This window comes from Bombus vancouverensis, chromosome 5 (genome assembly GCF_051014615.1).
Source record: "Bombus vancouverensis nearcticus chromosome 5, iyBomVanc1_principal, whole genome shotgun sequence".
Classification (NCBI taxonomy): domain Eukaryota; kingdom Metazoa; phylum Arthropoda; class Insecta; order Hymenoptera; family Apidae; genus Bombus; species Bombus vancouverensis.
The window spans coordinates 6,543,217-6,563,926 of NC_134915.1; the positions used below are offsets into that span (position 1 = coordinate 6,543,217).

At 28.6% G+C, this 20,710-nt stretch overlaps 4 protein-coding genes across 9 annotated transcripts; 3 read left to right on the forward strand and 1 right to left on the reverse strand.

Annotated features, from left to right (window-relative positions):
• The first annotated feature begins 4 nt into the window (after positions 1–4).
• On the forward strand, positions 5–3,916 carry LOC117159687 (dynein, axonemal, intermediate chain 2). Of its 2 annotated transcripts, XM_033339759.2 has the most exons (10): positions 5–320; positions 386–547; positions 636–894; positions 962–1,215; positions 2,583–2,742; positions 2,805–2,997; positions 3,081–3,216; positions 3,272–3,418; positions 3,488–3,703; positions 3,798–3,916. In XM_033339759.2, the coding sequence occupies exons 1-10, from the start codon at positions 132–134 to the stop codon at positions 3,837–3,839; spliced, it is 1,758 nt and encodes a 585-aa protein (XP_033195650.1). In that variant the 5' UTR covers positions 5–131; the 3' UTR covers positions 3,840–3,916. The 2 variants fall into 2 exon arrangements, with proteins under 2 accessions (XP_033195650.1, XP_076474985.1); XM_076618870.1 differs by lacking the exon at positions 3,798–3,916 and having other exon boundaries at positions 3,499–3,681.
• A 115-nt stretch (positions 3,917–4,031) lies between these two features.
• On the forward strand, positions 4,032–12,638 carry LOC117159667 (uncharacterized). 2 transcript variants are annotated; one of them, XM_076618867.1, is made up of 6 exons: positions 4,032–7,151; positions 7,663–7,811; positions 8,508–8,861; positions 9,880–9,903; positions 10,533–10,981; positions 11,064–12,638. In XM_076618867.1, the coding sequence occupies exons 1-6, from the start codon at positions 5,207–5,209 to the stop codon at positions 12,391–12,393; spliced, it is 4,251 nt and encodes a 1,416-aa protein (XP_076474982.1). In that variant the 5' UTR covers positions 4,032–5,206; the 3' UTR covers positions 12,394–12,638. The 2 variants fall into 2 exon arrangements, with proteins under 2 accessions (XP_076474982.1, XP_033195588.2); XM_033339697.2 differs by having other exon boundaries at positions 4,033–7,151; positions 9,748–9,903.
• Positions 12,639–14,779: 2,141 nt separating this feature from the next.
• Tmx3 (Thioredoxin-related transmembrane protein 3) lies at positions 14,780–18,579 on the forward strand. Of its 4 annotated transcripts, none has more exons than XM_033339797.2 (11): positions 14,781–14,908; positions 14,997–15,084; positions 15,589–15,646; positions 15,955–15,994; positions 16,076–16,239; positions 16,334–16,517; positions 17,369–17,513; positions 17,624–17,864; positions 17,944–18,136; positions 18,218–18,410; positions 18,493–18,579. In XM_033339797.2, exons 2-11 carry the CDS (start codon positions 15,042–15,044, stop codon positions 18,525–18,527), a joined length of 1,296 nt encoding a protein of 431 aa, XP_033195688.1. In that variant the 5' UTR covers positions 14,781–14,908; positions 14,997–15,041; the 3' UTR covers positions 18,528–18,579. The 4 variants fall into 4 exon arrangements, with proteins under 4 accessions (XP_033195689.1, XP_033195688.1, XP_033195692.1 ...); XM_033339801.2 differs by having other exon boundaries at positions 15,598–15,646; XM_033339798.2 differs by having other exon boundaries at positions 14,780–15,084.
• A 619-nt stretch (positions 18,580–19,198) lies between these two features.
• On the reverse strand, positions 19,199–20,325 carry PDCD-5 (programmed cell death 5). Its single transcript, XM_033339848.2, has 4 exons — positions 20,128–20,325; positions 19,733–19,841; positions 19,493–19,656; positions 19,199–19,428 (listed from the first exon to the last, which is right to left on the reverse strand). The coding sequence occupies exons 1-4, from the start codon at positions 20,191–20,193 to the stop codon at positions 19,381–19,383; spliced, it is 387 nt and encodes a 128-aa protein (XP_033195739.1). The 5' UTR covers positions 20,194–20,325; the 3' UTR covers positions 19,199–19,380.
• Between the last annotated feature and the right edge of the window lie 385 nt (positions 20,326–20,710).

The following is a 20,710-nucleotide window of genomic DNA, read 5'->3' on the forward strand; positions in this document are numbered from 1 at the left end:
TTCATTCTTTTATATTAACTTTTTTGAGATCATGTTTAAAAGTATATTTAAAAGTTTAAATAAAATGCTTGTATGAGTTATTTAGTTTATTAAATAGATTATTGATTAGATTAAAAATGAGAATTTAAAACATGAAAAACATCAATATGCAATACACTTATACAAAAAAGAGGTTACAATTTGGAAAACAATGTAACTTCACAAATTATGATAAAGTAGAAGCTGATATTAAACCACATGCAGAATCTATGACTCACTATATTCAAATAGATCCTGTAACTCAAGGAACTCAATGTAGCAAGATATACTCTGTTCATGAGGTATAAATTGATGTTGAAAATTATTTATGTATATATATTATTGTTATTGTTAACAATATATTTAGGTAAATACAAATACTGCAACATTCCGAGATGGTGGTATATATCATTCTGAAGGTGGTTGGCCAAAAGATTTAAATGCGAAAGATGTAGAACAGGCAGTGAGATATAAACGCAAAATAGAGAAAGATGAACTGTATATTCATACAATGCTTCAATTGTTGCCTGTAATAATATTTGTTTATATTTTCAACTTATTTGTTTAACTATTTTACTATAAATGAATCCATGACTACACATTCCAATTATTTTTAGCCAATGGAACAGTGTATTTTACAGAATAATGTTTGCAATATTTATGAACAATACTTCAGTTATATGGAACCAGTTTCTTTAATACAACGAGTATATTCACGTACAGTGAATGTATATCGTGATATTTTACCAATAAAAAGACAAATAACACATCTTTCTTGGTCACCGGATCAAGGAAATCGTTTTGCAGCTAGTTACTGCAATACTGACTTTAAAAACGCAATAAATGACAATCCTCAGTCATATATTTGGGATGTAGGTAAGTTAAATAAAAAATTTCAGGATATATAAAGAAGACTGAACAGGTTTATGGTCCAAATTTATAGAAAATCCAAATACACCTTGTGTAATCTTAAAACCATTTTGTCCAATTTTAACATTGGAATATAATCCTAAAGATAGTAATATACTGATTAGTGGCTTAATGACTGGTCAAGTGGCTTGTTGGGATATTAGAAAAGGATCAGAACCAACTGAAACAAGTTTAGTGGAATTTAGCCACAGAGATTTATGCAATGAGGTGTTATGGATAAATTCTAAAACTAGCACAGAATTTTTCAGTGCTTCCAAAGACGGACAAGTATAACAGGATATATTTATTTATTTATTTATTCTTAGTCCATACCTTTCGGCTTTGGAGGACTTTCGGTTTACATCTCTTATATAATGCTCTTACATCACTTATATATCTCTTACACTAGCTCTTCTATAATTATATACAACTGCTTATACTTATTTATTGCACCTTACTTGATCTGTCTCTATGTACTAACTTATAATTAATGCTTATAACTAAGTGCTCTTTCCTTCTTTGGCTTTTGCTTCCTTGCTGTGCTCCCTTCCTGTCGTTCCTCCCCCTCTTCTGCTACTCTTCTCTTCTCTATTATCGCTTTCAGTTCTGCCAGTCCTTCTCCAGTCTCATTTAGTGTTTCTACCATGTTCCTTGCTCCTCCTGTTATCTCACATTCCTCTAATATATGTTTCAAGTCCTCTCCTTTTTTGCATAATCTGCATCCTCTTTCTCCCTCCTCTTTCCAGTGTTCCTTTGCCCTGGTTTCGTTACCACATCTAAATCTTGCTACCATACTTCTGTCCTTCCATTTCATCTTTCCTTCTAGATACTTTGGTAGCCCTTCTTTTGCTATGTTTCTGTAATATCTATTGTACTTAGATTCCCTTATCCTCTTCTCCCTCTCCTCTGTTTCTCTCTTCCTTCTTTCTTCTATAATTTGGTTTGCTGTCATCCTTTCTTGTCCATCTCCTGCCTCCACTTGTGTCCTTCCCTCTCTCGCCTCTTCTAACCTCATCTTTCTTTTTCTTGCTCTTTTTCCTTCTTGGCCCTTTCCCCAATTCCTTTCTCTCTCCTTTATACTCTCCTTTACTAATTCCTTCTTCGATTCTAAGGCTTTCTCCTCATACCTTACTGCTCTTTTCAGTGCCTTTTCTCTTATTTCCTATATCTTGCACTCCTCTCTCAAAATGTAATTCTGTGTTGTTGTGTCTAAGCCTAGAATCCATCTCACGTGTCTCCTTTTTATTCTGTCTAATCTCTCTTCTACGTTCCATCCCCACACCTCCGCTCCAAACAGCGCTCTCTACCAGTGCTCCAAACATCCTCATTCTCCTCTTGTAGTCCCTTTTAAATATCCTTTCTCCTACGCTCCATGTCTTCTTCATCGCAATTGTTGCTCTCTTTTTTCTGTCTTGAATATGCTTCTCATCACTTCCATTTTTCTGCAGTATGTACCTTAAATATCTTATCTCGTCCACTTCTTCTAGTTCTTGTTCACCCCATCTCCATTTTCTTTGTTTCCTATTGTTCCTTCTCTTTTCAAACACTATTATTTTAGTCTTCTCCGTGCTCAAGTATAACAGGATATAAAATGAAATAAAAAAAGTACATAAATGTAATATGTAAATTAATATATAAATGTAAATTAATTACAGATAATGTGGTGGGATATCAGAAAATTACAAATGCCTACAGAAACATTGGTAATAGATTTATGTAAACCTGATGATCAAAATATTGATAGAGCAATTGGAATTTCAGCGTTACAATTTGAACCATCTATGGGTACACGTTTTATGTGTGGTCTTGAAAATGGTAACTAAGAATTTTAATTCACGTACTTTTATTTATATCCTGATATATTTATTTGTACTCAGGTATAGTAATATCAGGAAACCGCAAGGGGAAAACTTCAAGTGAGAAAATTGCAACAAGATTCAAGGCACAATATGGACCTATAATAAGTTTAGAAAGAAACCCAACATTTGTTAAAAATTTTTTAACAGTTGGTGACTGGACGACAAGAATATGGTCTGAGGATTGTAAAGAATCTTGCATTGCATGGACACCGTGAATATATTTAAAATCATTTAATTTACATTTATATTAAAATTGACATAAACTATTAAAATTTTATTCAAATTATATTTTAGTGGTCATAGAGATTTTCTAATGGGTGGAGCATGGAGCATAACACGATTTTCTGTATTTTTTTTAATAAAAATGGATGGAACTCTGGATGTATGGGATTTGTTGATTCAACAAGATTCTCCAGTTCTTAGTGTGAAAGTATGTCCATTTTGATGTATTATTCATATTTAAAAATTAATATAACATATCCTAGGTTTGTGATGAAGTGCTAACATATATAAAACCGCATGAACAAGGACGATTAGCAACAATTGCTAATAAGAAAGGAACAACATTTTTACTTGAATTTTCAGAAGCATTAACAGCTAATCAAAAAAATGATAAACTTTTATTTACAGCTGTAAGTTCTATTAATATTATAATGTCTAATTATATTTTTTCATCACATTCATATAATTGAAATTAACAGCTTCTTGATAGAGAAACACGCAGAGAAAAGATAAAGGAAGCTAAAAATAGAGAACAAAGATTGAAAATGAAATCCCTTCGAAATATCAATACCGAAACTGAATGCACTACAGGAAGCACAAAAAATGATGAGAAAAATCTAAAATGTTCTAATTCTAATACTAATGATGCAGTACTAATACATTGTGAAGAAGACTATGATAATGCTATAAAGGCAGTGAGTTTGAAATGTTCTTAAAATAGATATATGTATATAGTTCAATACATACAAGAATAATAGTTAATTTTGTAATTTAATTATGCTTTATTAGGAATTACTAAAAGAAAAGGGAACAAATAATGAAATATCATAATAAATATGCAATGAATGAAATAATAAATAAATTTTTATTATATGTATATAGATTCAATAAATTCTTACATTTCTGTATTTTAAGCTTATTTTGTTTATACTATTACTTTGGACATGCATATATTTTTAATCTGTTTTATTATAATCTCATTACAATCATTTAAAAAATGATTTTACAATGAATAATTATACGCGAAAAAGGAAGTCGAAAATATAGAATAAAAATTTTTTTTTATTTTTTTTTTTTTAATTTTTCCATCAAGACAACGATCTACAGTGAGATCCGTTATACCGTACCGCACGCGTACCAAGCGAAAATTCAAAGTCGATTTTCTCGAAAACAAAGTCTCAAACGAAAAATTTTTATTCTATATTTTCGACTTTCTTTTGCGTAGAATCACCCCCTTTCCGCTTGTACCATCAGTTACCAACCACCCTGTATAATTATACTAGTGCTTGTACCATATTCATATTATATTATAAATATTTGAAAACAAAAATTAAATTTATTTATATTGATTGTTGTACACCTGTATCTTAACGGCATAAACTGAAGTTTTCGATCAATTTTGCTACCTGCCGCGTGTTAGTTACGGAGAACCATATATTAATATTTTTTTAACTGTTTATTTTTAAATGATTTATGCGTTCAAATTTCATCTATAGTGTGCATATAAGTGTTATAATATAATAAAAAGAATTAATTGCAATGTACATATTAATTGCAATACAGCATACAATTATAATTTTCATAGAAATATAAGACATATGAAATTATACTTATATCTTTAATGTGTTCAAAAATTCACTGCATAAATAATTTAATGCATTTGATTAGTGAGGGAGAGTCAATGATATTAATATAAACACTAACCAAACAAATTTTAAGAATTGCAGATGAAGATTCACATAACCTCCAAGAAATTTTACTTTGAAGAAACAGATAAGAAGAATGAAATAAAGCATATTTTTGCTAGTAAGACGTAATAAAAGGGATGATGTAGAATTAATTCATATTATTGCACAATTCATTCAGTAGTAGGAAACATTAGAGAACAACAACAAACAAAAGGTTTTATTTATTTTTCAAATAAAATATTTCCAATAATGTATGGTTTATTTGCCTCACTATCATGATATAATATGTTTATTATAAATACACTTCACACAAAATACTAATAAAATGTAAGCAGCATTATTTGCAAATATTTATTAAAAGGAAACAAAATGTAATTATATTAGAAGATAACATATACAAATACCTCGAATATAGTTCAATAATTTTAAAAATCAAAATTCTAATGAAAAAAATTCCATTACTATAAAGTCTTAATTAGACTCACAATTCAACTGAAAATAAAGTGGAACATGGAATTGCAAATTGCATTAACAAAGAATAAGAAGAAAAGACAAAATGAAACGAATCTGCGACCGCTCATAAATAAAACTAACTACAAAACTAATTTTCAAGATAGCGACGATGAGCATTCGTTTTCTAATAATGCAAATACCACAGAAGATATGGAAGATTCTTTTCCAATGTTCAATAGAGATACGTCCAAATTATTTACTAATACAGATTCTATGAATTCATCGGAATTTGCATCGAAATCAGTGGACGTTATCGTTGATATTCATCAAGAATATAAAGAAGAAGAATTACATGATAATAACATCGAACATGGTGGAGCATCAAATAAGAAAAATTCATTTTTGAAGGAATCCGAAAATGTGAAAGCATTTTCGACAAAAACCAATTTAAAACATGAAAATCTTTCAAGAGACGATGATGATATAAAAGTCGTAGATTCGTTAGATTTGATAGAAGAATTTGGAGAATCTCTGGTCACTAAAAAAAATGGAAAAGAGATTCAAACGGTGAGTAAGAATAAATTAAGCGATAAATTAAGTAAAAAGAATATTAATCAGTCGTCTGTCGAGGGAAAGTTACATGGCAGAAAACAATGGATTACGCCGAAAGATGAGAAAGAAGAAGTAAAGAAACCAACGAGAAAACGATGGTCGAAAGATAACACTGTAATTCGATTACCAGAGACTAGGGACACTTCTTGGACAATTGTATCTTCAGAAAGTGCATCTTCGTTTGTTCAACGTTCAGAGAAACCACTACCAGCAACTAGGTCGTTCCTGAAGAAATCATTGTTCGGGTTTGATAATGAGGCCTTCGATTCGGAAGAAATTCTCACGATTGAAACTGATCATAATCGAAGCAACCCAAAAATCAGGATGAAGAGAATGGTTCACAATCCAGAACAAATGGAGCTTTCTACTTTCGATAGTCGAAGCATTCGAAATTCGTTGAGCGAAGAAAATAAGTGTTTCAAGGAAACAGCGATTGTGACCGAAGATTTGAAGGAGTCTGCAAATTTGGACAGTGAAACGTCTGAGAATCGAAGGAGGAATGCAATATTAGACGTTGAACGTATTGATAAGTTTAACCGCGGTGATATATCTTTGAAAGATAGAAGGAATCGTGGATTAAGAAATAAGAGAAGTTTCGTAGAAAAGAGTAACAAAAATACTTCTAATAGTTCGAATAGCTCTCAGAGCTTGGAGGAAATCACTGCACAATCGGATGACGATTCTAAGGAAGTATCGATAAAAGATGATCGATTTTTGATAAGAAGTGGTCGAAAGCATTCCGTTAACAGTCGAAGGCATTCCAAGGAAAATTTACTACCTGTTACTGAAGATGATCTCGATGAAGATCGTTTAAAACATTCTAGTCAATATTCGGTGACTACTTCCGAAAACGATGATTTTGACGAAAATCGTGCTAAAGCAACTAACGATGAAGCTAAGTTAAAAAGGTCTAAAACAAAGAAAAAGAAATCGAAATTTATAGAACATCAGTTGCAGAAAAAAGACAAAGAAAAGAGGCTTTCTAAAAATTTGACACCGAGTGTCAATGTCGAAGAAAGTTCAAAAAGGAAGAAAAAGAGGAAGAAGAAAGACGATATAAAATATATATCCGTAACGATTCATAGAACAGATGTGTTGGAGATTGATTACGTGACGAAACATCCTATGGTAAAGGTTCATATAGTAAAGGCTGAAAATGGGAAGTATTTGAAAAATGAACATGGCGCGTGTACGTATTTGCAGCCTGTAATAACTGGGAAGTTTGACTTCAAAGAGAATAAGTCTATAGTTCCGGTATGGGAGGAAGAACTTATCTTCGAACATGATTTCAAAGAGCTTTTGAAAATCGATAATGAACAGGTTGTAATACTTTTTGAAATCGTCGATCTTTTGAGTTTTGCCGAGGCCAGCTTCAATTATGATAAATTTGGCAAGTGTTTTGGTTACTATATATGGCGTATATACATAGTTAAAATCTAACATTTAATTTAGAAGAATTGAGAAGCTTATAACAAAAACGACCACCCTTCTCCATGTTTATATGTTACGTTATCCATGTTATAATACATTTCACTCCTTTTTAACAAAATATATATAGGTAATATTAAACAAACATATTTATTATATTTATTATTATTATAATTAATATTAATATATATATATATAATAATTGTAATTAATATTACATTAATTACATTTTATATTATAATTAATTATTTTTATAAAACCACTTAATTTTCATTCGATAATAAGTCAGAACACAGATTATTTTTCATAATTTCGATTTCACAATGCTATGAGCGTCGTTTTTAATTACTGAAAGGGATTATTATCTTAAAAATCGATATATCTGATAAGGGTCATCTTTGTTATAAGCTTCTCCATTAGTTTTAATTAATTTAGGATTAAAATTAATCGTTTGATTTTATTCGTTAAAATAGGTCATGAAGGTTGTTGGTACAAGGTTGCATGGGCTTTTTTAAAGCCTGTAGGACGAAACCAGGTGTTACATATTAACAAGAAAGTCAGATTACAACTGTATAAACCTCGAAAGAATTCGCAAAAATTTGATAGATTTCACACGTGTGAAGTAAGTGATTACTAAGTGAATAGGCATAACGTAAACATTATTGTTTTCGTCATTAATGACTCGATCAAAATCCTTTTTTATCCTACATATGTAACATGATTTTATAGGACTGCTTTATCTCCTTTCTATGTAAATTTTTAAGGTCAACTGTAATCTTTTATATTTTCTCTTTGCTTATCAGACATTGCTAGCAGGCGCTGACAAGAATTTAAAATAAAGATATTTTTATATTTTAATGTGAAATAAATTTCATTTTAATATGTACATATAAAATTTTGATATATATACTTTTATTGAAATATAAAAATGTAATCATATATAGATATATTTTTTATCTGTATATAAGATCAGTTATCAAATAGATATCAAATATACTTACATTATCTGCTAAAATGTAATTTAGTTAGAAGATTACAAATACAGATGCACAGCGCGATTTTATTTTTTATTAGAACTGTCATAAGATATTATAATAAGATGAAATTTACTTCTAAACATTAACACGCAATTTATTACCTTTGGCATATTTCGTTGTCAAACGATGTATGTAGATAAGATAAAGGAGAGACTATTAGTTTTATCAATTTTAGCAATTAAATTTGAAATCACTTGAAACTTCGATGATTCGTGTATTTAATTCTAATATATCATTGATGAGATTTTAAATACTTTGAATTTTCAAATTGAATTTTCTAGGTATATACGTGGTGGAAATCGAACGTCCGAGAAAAGTATCCTAGCAGTTTATTTGTTACCGCAAAATCCATCAACCAGCCTAAATTAGAACCTGTTCTTTATCGGCAATTATCGTTATATGATTTATCCAACACACGTAATGAATCACATGGGATGTCTGTTCATACTTCAAACCCTATAAACTTGCCAAAATGGACTAGATTAGCCGCACAGTCATGTAAAATACCAAATGAAATTTTCTTCGAAACGGATATTGGCGAAAATGGATGTTTTTACATTGCTTTTAGTAACGACGGCAAATATTTGGCTTGTTGCTTTTCCGAAGAGCACGACTATCCCATTGTCGTCTACGAGGTGAATATTAAAATTTTTCATTTTTATTAATACGAAGGGTAAAAGATTTTGATACGATTACATATCTTCTTCTTATTCCTATACGTTCTTTCGGTCATTTTCGGTAATCTTTCGGTAATTTGAACAAAAATGAGAAAAGTATGACTGATTTCTTATCTCAATTCTATATTAAGATGTTACAAATTCTTTCTGTTTGCTAAAATCAGAGCAAGATTGAAATATAAAAATTCGAGGTTTGTAGCAGGATTAAACAGTAAAAAGTGTAATACTGAAGAAATAATCTTATTAAGCATTGAAGAAATAATTCCAAGTATCATCATTAATATATTTGTTGTATATATGTTGAGACCACGTCTTATGATAATTTTCAAAAAAACCAGTTAAATATTCTTTATATATTTTATTTTTTTTAGTAATCGTTGTACAAATGATCTGGATTGTTTAAATATTAGATTATATTTCCTGTGATTTTAAATTGTTTTCACATATTACAAATCAATTAAAGGGATTACAAAAGTTTTAGCAAAAAATTATTTAATCCTTATACGTTCGATTGTATCTTTGTAAGTGATTCATTAACTAAATGATAAATATATTTTTTTTGAGAGAACTGGTTTCAAATTTTAGTACATTATGTCTTCTTTAAATAACTATTCGAAAAACGAGTTTCTACTATTAATAAGTTATACACAATTTATAATTATATTATTCGATGATTAATTTCAGTGTAAAATTCATAATTTTATTAAGTTTGGTAGAAAACACTTTTATACATTGTAATAAACACAATTGTACAATTTCAAATTTGTCAAAATATTTCCATGTGATGTTACATATTATTATATTATTTCGTTACGAATATTAAAGTTCTTTTAATTGCTGTTAGGTTGAAGCAAAGAAGATCTACGTACGGTTTTCAGGACATAAAACTTTCGTTTACTCCCTCAACTGGTCTAACAATGATAATTATTTGCTTTCTGTTTCATCTGATCAAACTGCTCGTATTTGGGATGTACAGAATCGAATTGTAGAACATATACAAGTAAGAATTTAAACATATATTAGAAGCTAACAGAAGGTAAATGAGATATGTTTATTTCGTAAAATTTTTTAATTTGGGTTTCGTCCAGCATTGTTGTTATTATTAATATTATGTCTAAGTTAAAATTTATGTTATGTTTACACAGAATGTCTCATTTCTTGACATTCTGATTAGCATTGCTATTACTGCCGTAGCGAAAAATGTTTCATCCATATACATATATAAATATGTGTGTTAACTGATAAAGTTAATCAGTTAAGGAGTGCATCCTGTGTAACTCCTCTTCCCACTCAGAAAACCTCCGTAATTTCCTTTTCCAATCTTATCACACTCTTTGTTTTTTCGTACATTTTCATAATCCCTTAGTCTTTTACTTGTGCCCACCTACCTCAACATCGCCTTCAACCCTCATCTGTCCACTCTGTTGAACGTCGCTTTCAAATCTGCAAATAAAAAAACACGAATACCCTCCCTCTTAGTTTATTCAACTCCTTGTTTATTACGTAATGATTATGTTATGTTAATATATATTATCATGTTCTCCTTCTGTAGTCTTCACTCAGTAATATAATTTATTTCATATCATGATGGTAATATCAATCGAAATTAAATTGTGTATCTTTCAACAGATGATGCCTCATCCATCCTACGTGTACTGTGGAAAATTTGATCCCGATATTTCTTCGATAGTAGTAACTGGTTGTTACGATCGCATAGCACGTATTTGGATAGAAGATAAGAAGTCGAAAAATTGGGATCTTAGCCAAGAATTAGAGGGTCACGAAGGATTTATAAATTCTATGTATTTCCAGAAGAATAGTAACTTATTAACAGCAGATAGTGTCGGAATAATAATCATATGGGTGTTGAAAAAGAGTAGAAAAATATCATCCATGAAAGAATGGTACATATCACGAAAGATAAAGGTCAGAGAAATCGACGGTATAATAATTAACACAATTATTTTACATCCCTTGGAGTCCAGACTTCTCGTTCATTCACGGAACAATGGGTTAAGAATGTTAGATCTCGCAACTGGAGTAGTATTGCAAAAGTATAATGAATTGAATAATCAAAGGTATTCTTCATCATATAATTTTACTTTTAATGATTCATTCTTGTCTGATTTCCTTTACGTTATCTTGAAATATTTCTTGTAGGATACAATCAACAGCTTGTATTTCTCCATGTGGCAATTTGATCTTTTGCGGTGGCGAAGATTCATCCTTGAACGTGTGGAATTTAGAAACCGGGAATCTTCTCGCAAAATATACGTTTGATCGACATTATCGAGCAGTGACTTGTGTAGATTATCATCCATACGACCACATATTAGCTTTTTCGACTTTTGGTAGTTCTGCTTCGGTGAGAATTTTAAGATTTAATAAAGATGGTACGGGTGAAGATATAGGATTAAGAATGATGAGAGAAACTGAAAACACAGTGAATAATAGCGATGTTCCCATGAGATTCCTAAAGACATCCGTAATGCCCAAAGAAAAATTAAGATCGAATAACTCAAAGAAAGTAATCGAAGAAGCTTACCATACGAAAGAAAAAAGCTTACAATCTAATCGAAGCCATAATTCTAGTCTTCTTAAGTTTTCTGATAGTGTTTTCGAAAAAGATAAATACAGCGATGTAATGTACCATGATACAAAGATGAAACTTCAACGATTAAATGAAGCTGGACAAACGATGAAAAGTCGCAGTACGAATCGTTTATATAATATTATTGAAAAGATTGATAGAATTTTATCAAATTCATCAAAATCGTCAGGTGATATTGAATCTGGGAGGAATTTTACCCTCCTCCAACAATCAAGTGAGAGTGAAGTCTTAACGTTTTTAAATGAAAACATAGAAAAACAAAAGAAGAAACTGAAAAAAAATAAGTCTGCGTATTTAACTATCGAAGATCAATCCAGTTCTTATTTTGAATCAAATACAACAAGTAGTGACAAACCGAAAGTTGTCGAATGTTATACGTTACAAAGTGAAAGAACAAATGATTGGAATAGAAAGGAGAGATCGAGAAGCGCGAAGGAAATGAGAAACAGTAATATATCTAAGGATAACACAACGAAAACTTTTTCCGATAGCGCCACAAATTACCAGAAGATTAAAGCATATGACGAAATCACTAAAACTCTATTACAAGAAAATATCGAACCGGATTTCGCTATTGAAATGGAAGAAAATAATAAAAAGTCAATAACTTATAAGAGTAATCGTCTTAGAAAAGACGATTCCGATTCGACTGATAGTGCTGGAACATATATCATAGAAAAGAATGATATAAAAGGTAGTGATAAAGATTCGACGAAAATGTTTGAAAATAGAAATATAGATTTAAATGATACAGAGAACGATTCGAATATAAAAGATTCCAGAAGCGGTAGTTCAGTACTTAGCAGCGCGACTTTTACTATAGAGAATGAAATCTCTATATCAACACCAAAGAAAAACGGCAAATCTAGTCTAAAATAATGCTTATTTAATAATATAAACATAAATATCCAGTATTTATTACCATTATTTAATTTACAATGTCTTTACGTATTGTCATATTTTATATTTACGATTTTGTCATTTAAAAAGCGTATTATTTCATTACTTTTCATGTGTGTATTTTTCATGAATTGTCAATACATTTTAAAATGAGCTATACTATGCAAAACTTCATTCCTGTAATGGTACTCCTTGTATAGCTTATTAATAAATGTTTCGTTTAATACATTTGTTATAATTTATCATGCAATGATTATTTTCACGGCAATCAAAATGCGTTATAATGCATGTAATTACAATCATAACGCATTTTTGCAGCTGTTCATGTAACTAGATTAATTTTTTTTGTTATATGAGAATTTGTTAGCACTTTGCATAATTTATATACTCATTCTTTAAATTGCTGAATTGATTGTACAATATTCAATTATAATATTCGATCAGAGATTAAATTAGAAATTTATTAACAATCCTCTACTGACTTAATTAAATAATTTCATTTTTTTTACTATCGATCTTTTTTAATTAAAAAAATTTATTTTCAATGATAATACATTTAATTTGACAAACTTTTAAAAATAAATGTATACAAGATTTATTAATTAATATTTATTAATTTCTTATAAAAAATGTAATATATGAATATTTTATTAAACAAATTTTTTGTCATATACATGAAGTTGGTTCGATAGTTAGTCATAAATATCCACAAAAAGATGTTTATATTGTCAAAGAATAATGTTTCACATTACTTTCGTGCAGTGCAATTAATGAATTAACATAAAAGTTATTTTAACGCAAATAAATCCTGAATCATTTTTGTTTCAAATATGGGATCTTTTTTTGGAAGAATAACTAAAGTTTCTGTGAAAATAATTATTCTTCCCTTTCTGTATTTGACATATTTATATGGCACGTATTTATCGAATGTAATTAACATAGCGCTTGTAATTTATCTCTTAATCATATTTAAATTAAGTGGTCTAGAGATACGTTTTGGAAATGAAGATGATGAAGAGGTATGAAATTTTTTGTTCATTAACAATAAAATTCAGTTCGAAATCCAAAGAATGTAATCATTTTCAGAAAGTAATTATTTTTTAATAGATATTCTGTATCAAAATATCGATAATTTGTTTCTATCAAAATTCGATTTTAATTTTCCATTTAAGATTGATTTTAATTTTTCACATGCGCATATTTCATGAATAACAAATCTACTATTCGCTACTACAAATAGTGTCTCCAGTAACAGTCTATCAATTAATTAATGCTTTCTTAATTCAAAAAAAAAAAAAAAAATGAAAAGTTGAAATTATTAGTGGTTTATTCCTAGATTCGTTACATACATGTAATTAAAAAGTGAATCTCGCGAAAAAAGAGAGAAATGGGTAGTATATTGACAACTTTGGCTACTATTGGCATCAGCATCATTTTTTATCCTTTCTTATTCCTTTGCTATGTTTATATTCTTTTCATCATGATCGTTTTTAACATTGTACAATCATTCTATATTTTTCTTATAATGTTACTTAGCGGTTTCTCGGATAGTACAGTCATTGATTAAAATTATGTGAGTTATTTATCATTTATAAATAAAAATGTGATTTTCAACTATTTGTCGATTTATGTATTACACAAAGTTTGCATTATTGCCTTACTTTCAGGACTTTGAAGATGCCGAAACTAATATCGAAACTGAAGATACTGCCCAATTACAAAATACTTAAAATTTTCTCGCGATTATCTGCAATTATGTAAAAATAACTATATAAATTTATTATTTCATTCATACCTAACTAATTAAAATGTACAATATTCTTTACGAAATACGTAAATAAAGAGTTCATTTTGATGAACAAAAGTATTAATTTTCGTATTCAATTTATCAGTAAATTGTTTTATAGAGAAGTTAATTTTTAAGGTTTATACACATTAAGAGATTTATACATATGTATAATGATTTTGTACCTGCCTTAATTACCTGAATTTTACTATCCTTATTTTTTATACTAAAACATAATATTTCACTTTACTTACTTATTCACTTTATTATTTATCTATTGTCAGCGACACACAATTAAAGTTAATTTACGTAATTTAGTACACACGCGTTACATAGTTATTACAACACGTATTATAATAGTTATGCAATTAGTATGCTTATTATTAGTTGACTATAATGTTTTATTCAATTCTTCATTGATAAATATTTCACTTTAATGAATAATAGAAAATACGGCAAAAAGTATTTGTAGTTATTTCCGATTTTGTCATGACTATATTACTTTTGTAACTTTAATATTCAAGTGAATTTATGTGTATTTTAGATTATTTAAAATTTGCGATTAATGCATTTTTAAATCTCCTCCCTGTTGTTTTCGTATAATGCATGTAAAGATGCAAAACGCAAAAGTGAGTTCAGAAGATGCCGGTATAAGAATCGTATGGCGTCACAGGACGAAAACATGGTAGAGGTGTATCGGATTTTATCGTGTGTATTTCAATTTCACAGCTAAGAGCGTTAATTACCTTAATTATGTGAAAGTAAATTAATCAAATATAATATTTTTGATCTTAAGATTTAACAAAATAGGCTTTTCTCAATAAAAAGCCTTTTTGCTGCAATGGTAACAATAACGAAATTGGTGCTCATCGCAGTTATTTATGGTAAAGTTATTTATCGCCACTAACTGTTTATAAGACGTAACTTTGTTGTGGATACTAGTTTGATAAAAATATGAAATTAGTATTAAGTAGTAAATTACTTCATAACCTCCAAATGTTGCCGATCGATAACTTACTAAAGTTTAGTGTTTAGCATTAAAATCTTTAATTTGATTTCATTCATTGAAATGTCTTGTTTATTAATTAGATTTGTTTAATATTTTAAAGATGACATTTCTTTTTATTAATGTTTTTACTGGCTGTTTTTACTGTTTTTAATTGGATATATAAAAACCAATTATGTTAAAATTTTAATAGATAATATCTTTTTTAAATATATTTAATTTTTTTAAACATTTACTTGTGATTTTAACATTTATTCCTTTTATTTGCATACTCTGTACTTTTAAAACTACACTTAATTTATATGCATATAAAGTAATTTAAATTGACTTCATTTATGTTATTATCTTTTGATACAGTTAGTATTATTAAAACATAATTCAGTTTTTTCAGGTATTTTTACTCCTGTAATAGCATCACGTGTACTTGAACTAAGCGACAGGTATATAATGATTGATGTCTGTTATATGTAGACTATGGTTGTTTATGCATTTTTGGGAAATTTAAGATTCCAAAAAAATCTAGAAGTACATACAATATGCAAAAATATATACAATATTTAAAGTAGATCACTTGTTATGGTATTTAGGAGACAAAACAAATTTCTACTTAGATTTCATTTTTTTAATTATGTTCATAAAAGTATAAAATTGCATGAACATCCACAGTTTAGTTATATTTTATATTTAATTAATGATATATATTTACATGTATATGTATAAAATTTTAAATATTCAATTTTTTAAATAGATTTTTGGATATTCATAAAGATGGGCAGTGGCTTGTTATGGTATAAATATAAAATATCTGATACATTATGTTTTTATGTAAAATTACTGCTTATAAACTACAAACATTACTTTTTTTATAGATGTATGCACCATGGTGTGCACATTGCAAAAGATTAGAACCAATTTGGTCTCATGTAGCGCAACATTTACATGCGACATCAATAAGAGTTGGAAGAGTTGATTGCACCCGATTTACAAGTGTTGCTCATGCTTTTAAAGTTAAGGGATTTCCAACTATTATATTGTAAGAAGAAAGTTGGATTTATTTTTATAGCTTTGTATATATATACATTTAGTGATACATTTCTCTACTGGTATTATTTCTCTTTTCTATATAGCTTAAAAGGTGAGCAAGAATTTGTATATCATGGAGATAGAACACGAGATGAAATAGTAAAATTTGCATTAAGAGTAAGTGGCCCACCTGTTCAAGAAGTAACAAAAACTCAAAGTTTCGACACAATTAAAAGGGAACGTGATCTATACTTTTTATATGTTGGAGAACGATCTGGACCATTATGGGTAAAATAAAAATTTTGTTTTGTGTAAAAACTAATAGAAATGTTATTAATGTTATGAGCTGAGACTTCGAGCAACGCGAGAAGCCGGCGAACATATTCTTATGGAATACAATTGCAATACTAGTCTTGACTAGTGGTCTATCATATAACTTTGATCAATAAAAATCGACGCGATTCGAGTGATAAAGTTGTATCGTGTGGGTACGTTCAATTATGTTGTACAGGATTGCGGGATTGGATGTTAGGTTTTAATAATTATACTCGAATTTATACAAGAATACAAGTATATGCATTGTAATCAAGAGATTGTTCTATGTGAGTGTGTATCGCGGATAAATGAGTATTATATGCGTTACCTTATGGTTTGGTTGCTCAGTTTTGACGCACTGGCAATGCGGAAACTAAGAGCAGCGTGAGGGATTGTTAAACAGAATTTAGACCGACACGCGGACTTTGAAGGGTTAAAGTTTGATCGAAAAAAAACTTCAGCTCGATCTCACTATATTAGCTTTTAATGAACGCAACGCGGAATTACACAATCTGTTCTGTCTAAGAAGCATATTTTTTGGTTTTTTATATACCGTAAAGATCTCGGAACTCTATTGTAGGGGTGGATCAAGGAGTTTAGTGTAGGTATATGGAAAATGTAACTCTTCAAGATTTCCAAGAACGATATCTTCTGGATGTTTATCACAACTGATATCCCAGCACAATCGCGACTGTATCTCATTGCTTAGATAAATATTTCAAAATAAAGGTGTTTCTGTTTTACAGAATTAAAAAACTACAGGTGAAGACCGTTCTTCATCTGTAACATTAATGAAGATTTTAATTTAAATGAATATGTTTTAGGAATTCTATCATAAGACTGCAGATGTGTTCCAACCACATGCATTTTTCTATCAGTCTCATCCAAATGTTGTTAGTAAACATGCTCCTGTGGAAAATACTCCTGCATTGTTTGTCTATAAGGAAAATTTACATTATAATTTTAGTGGTAAATATTTGTAAAATATTGATATTACCTATAAAAATATATTTTTTATAATTATCAATAATATCAATGAATAAAAAAATTAATTTTTAATAACAAATATTTTGTAATAGGCCATGACATAAATAATATAGAAAAGTTAAATGAGACAGTATACAAATGGATAAATGCAGAACGTTTTCCTACATTCCCAAAAGTAACAAGAGGAAATATAAATCAACTTTTCCTGACAAATAAAAATCTAGTATTGGCAGTAGTAGAAGAAAATCAACTAGAAGAAATACCACTACACATGACACGGTTCAAAGATATGGTAGAATCTATAATTAAAAGCAAGCGAGAAAAATATCACGAGTAAGTTACATTTTATGAATTTGTATATTCTTTATTTTAATATTCAAAATGTGATTATAATTACTGTTTTGGCATTTAGTCAATTTCAGTTTGGTTGGATAGCTAATCCAGATCTAGTCAATAGTATAGCAATGATGGTTTTACCATTGCCAAGCTTAATTGTTATTAATACTACAACAAACCACCATCACATTCCAGAGGATGAAACAGAAAAACTGACTCCTCATGTGATAGAGTTGTTCCTAGAGCAAATTCGAAATGAAAGTGCTCCGGTATATAAGATATATTTTTTAAATAAATTTAAGATACTTTATGTGGTTAGAAAAAATTAACATTATGGCATATGTTTTCAGCGATATGGTGGAAACAGTTGGTTAATTCGTATATATAGATCATGGTTTGAATTAAAAACAACTCTTTCTGCAATGTGGATGGGTAACCCCATTCTAACAATGGTTTTGTTTGGTTTACCAGCAGGATTCTTATCCTTAATATGTTACGGTATTTGTTGTCCAGATATTTTAGATGCAGATGACGATGAAGAAGGTACATATTTCTTTTTCTGCAAACCAGTATCTATCTATGAATATTCATATTATTACTTTTTTAATGTTAAATGATTTTCCAGATCATCCAGGAGCAAATCATATGAAAAAAGATTGAAATAACTGAATTATTGTATTGTTTATATTAAACAGTTTTTTAAAATTTTTAATCTATTGTTTCTAATTTCATTTAGGTAATATTTATTAATTTTATATTACAAAATTTCGAATTACTGAGACGCTTTATTTATTATTCATTAGTGTAACAAAATTATATGAATTATGAAAGTGATTATTTTTGTAGTCAATGCAATGAAAGAGATTCTATGAATTATAAATAGAATGATAAAGATTTATCTTAACTAAATGGAACTTTCATAAGACAATACAAATCATGTAAGTAAACGAGCTTTTTTTAAACTGCATAATAAATTTGTTTTACATTGAAATATGTAAATGTACTAAAGTTTTATGTAAAGAATGTAAGTGGCAAATAATGTTCTGTATACTTATATTTGGAATTACAGATGTATGTTTGTTTATGTAAATATAGTGAAAAGTATTTCATATCAATGTTTACGTAAAGATTGTATATTTGATTTAAAACATGATAACTGTTTTAGGGATGGGAACCTATTACATTTTAAGTGTAGATTTATCTATATTTAATAAAAAAAAATACTGTAATTGTACTTTAAATTTCTTTTTTATAAATATGGATAAAATTAACTAAATAAAAGAATATATAGGTGGAAAGGTGGATATAGAAATTTGAAAATAAAATCTGGATTAAAATAAATCCTGATACCTGACTTCAATTTTTTATTTCAATATATCATAAAAAATAAAAACATATGACTAATTAAGCGTACAGTTGTATTGTAATGTTAATACCTGTTCAAAAATTAAACAGAGAATGTTATGTCACTGTTTGTCATGGTTTGATAACCATGTATAAATATATGTATATGCTATAAATCATCATCATCAGAATCCAATGCTGCTCTTCGTCTGTCAAACTGAAATTAATTATTTACAATTTTATTTTTTTCTGAAAACGTACATACATATATTGCAACTAACCTTCACAACAGTTTTTCGTTGTGTTTGTTGATTTACGCTTTCAAGTAAACTGATAAGTTCTTTTTCCCCTAATTTACCAGGTAACTGACCTCGTTGAGCCATGTTTAATATCATATCTTCTATCATTTTTCCTTTTTCAGGTTTTCCAAGACTTAATGTATTTACTAAAGAAATAGTGTACATTAGAAAATTTTATACATCATATGTATATATATAATTTCATTATATTAATGGTCTTACATCTTGCTCTAGCTGATTGACTTAATACTTGAGTGAGAATGGAATTCTTCATGTCTTCCATTTGATGCATTTTTTCCTCCATTGCTTGTTTATTCTCTACATTATTACTCTGAACATTTATAAACGAATCACAATGTAATAAGGATAAAAAATCAGTAATAAATGTTTATTTAAGTAATATCAGTATGCATATATGGTTATAAATAGCTTGAGCTGGCCAAATTTAAATTCAGTAAAATAACTTTAGTCATGAGATTGGGAATAATATACTATAATCATTTATTATTTTCATTTGATTTTTATTGATGGTCTTATTAAATAAATTATGGTTACACACACTTGTCAAAAATGGTTATGTATTATATAATATTTTGTCTCTAATACAACTGATTTACCTTATATTGTGACTGCAACTGAGCTAATCGTTGTTGTCGTATTGCTTCAAGTTCTGGATCTGACATGTTTTATAGCGTTAATTTTTCACTATTTGATGTTTAATAAATTTTATTGGAACTCAATATTTTCTTTGATGTATACACTTTCTTCCCAACCTAATTCTCGGTATAGTATGTAACAAGACGATCGACTAGCGAGAAACATGAAGGTAGTCAAATATACAAAATCAAACTCGAACGTAGAATGTTTATTTAAAATTTAGATTCGCAATGAAATAATTCGGTGTAATTATATTTGTATATTAGCAAATATTTTTTAAATATAGAGAGTAGAAGAGTAGAAAAATTGTATATTGTATAATTATGTATGATAATGAGTTGTTATGAACAATAATTTGTTATCTATTTAATACAGTTTAATCTTAACACAATTACAAATTATCGGGTTGGCAATTAAGTGATTGCAGATTTTGTCATTATCACCTAATGACAAAATCCTCAATTACTTAGTTGCTAATCCAATATTACAATTGACCTTGCTAAATACGTTAATTAAGGTAATTTAATAAAAAATTTTAATTTG

Coding starts and splice junctions, on each gene's coding strand:
- Tmx3 (XM_033339798.2), top strand. CDS start 15,042: ATGGTAACAATAACGAAATTGGTGCTCATCGCAGTTATTTATG. Junction 15,647..15,954: donor GTACTTGAACTAAGCGACAG/GTATATAATGAT, acceptor TTTTTTAAATAG/ATTTTTGGATATTCATAAAG. Junction 18,137..18,217: donor TTCGAAATGAAAGTGCTCCG/GTATATAAGATA, acceptor ATATGTTTTCAG/CGATATGGTGGAAACAGTTG.
- LOC117159687 (XM_033339759.2), top strand. CDS start 132: ATGAAAAACATCAATATGCAATACACTTATACAAAAAAGAGGTTACAA. Junction 895..961: donor GTCATATATTTGGGATGTAG/GTAAGTTAAATA, acceptor CCAAATTTATAG/AAAATCCAAATACACCTTGT. Junction 2,743..2,804: donor TATGTGTGGTCTTGAAAATG/GTAACTAAGAAT, acceptor ATTTGTACTCAG/GTATAGTAATATCAGGAAAC.
- PDCD-5 (XM_033339848.2), bottom strand. CDS start 20,193: ATGTCAGATCCAGAACTTGAAGCAATACGACAACAACGATTAGCTCAG. Junction 19,842..20,127: donor AGTTGCAGTCACAATATAAG/GTAAATCAGTTG, acceptor ATAAATGTTCAG/AGTAATAATGTAGAGAATAA. Junction 19,429..19,492: donor AACGAAAAACTGTTGTGAAG/GTTAGTTGCAAT, acceptor AATTAATTTCAG/TTTGACAGACGAAGAGCAGC.
- LOC117159667 (XM_033339697.2), top strand. CDS start 5,207: ATGGAATTGCAAATTGCATTAACAAAGAATAAGAAGAAAAGACAAAAT. Junction 8,862..9,747: donor ATCCCATTGTCGTCTACGAG/GTGAATATTAAA, acceptor AATTGCTGTTAG/GTTGAAGCAAAGAAGATCTA. Junction 10,982..11,063: donor AATGAATTGAATAATCAAAG/GTATTCTTCATC, acceptor TATTTCTTGTAG/GATACAATCAACAGCTTGTA.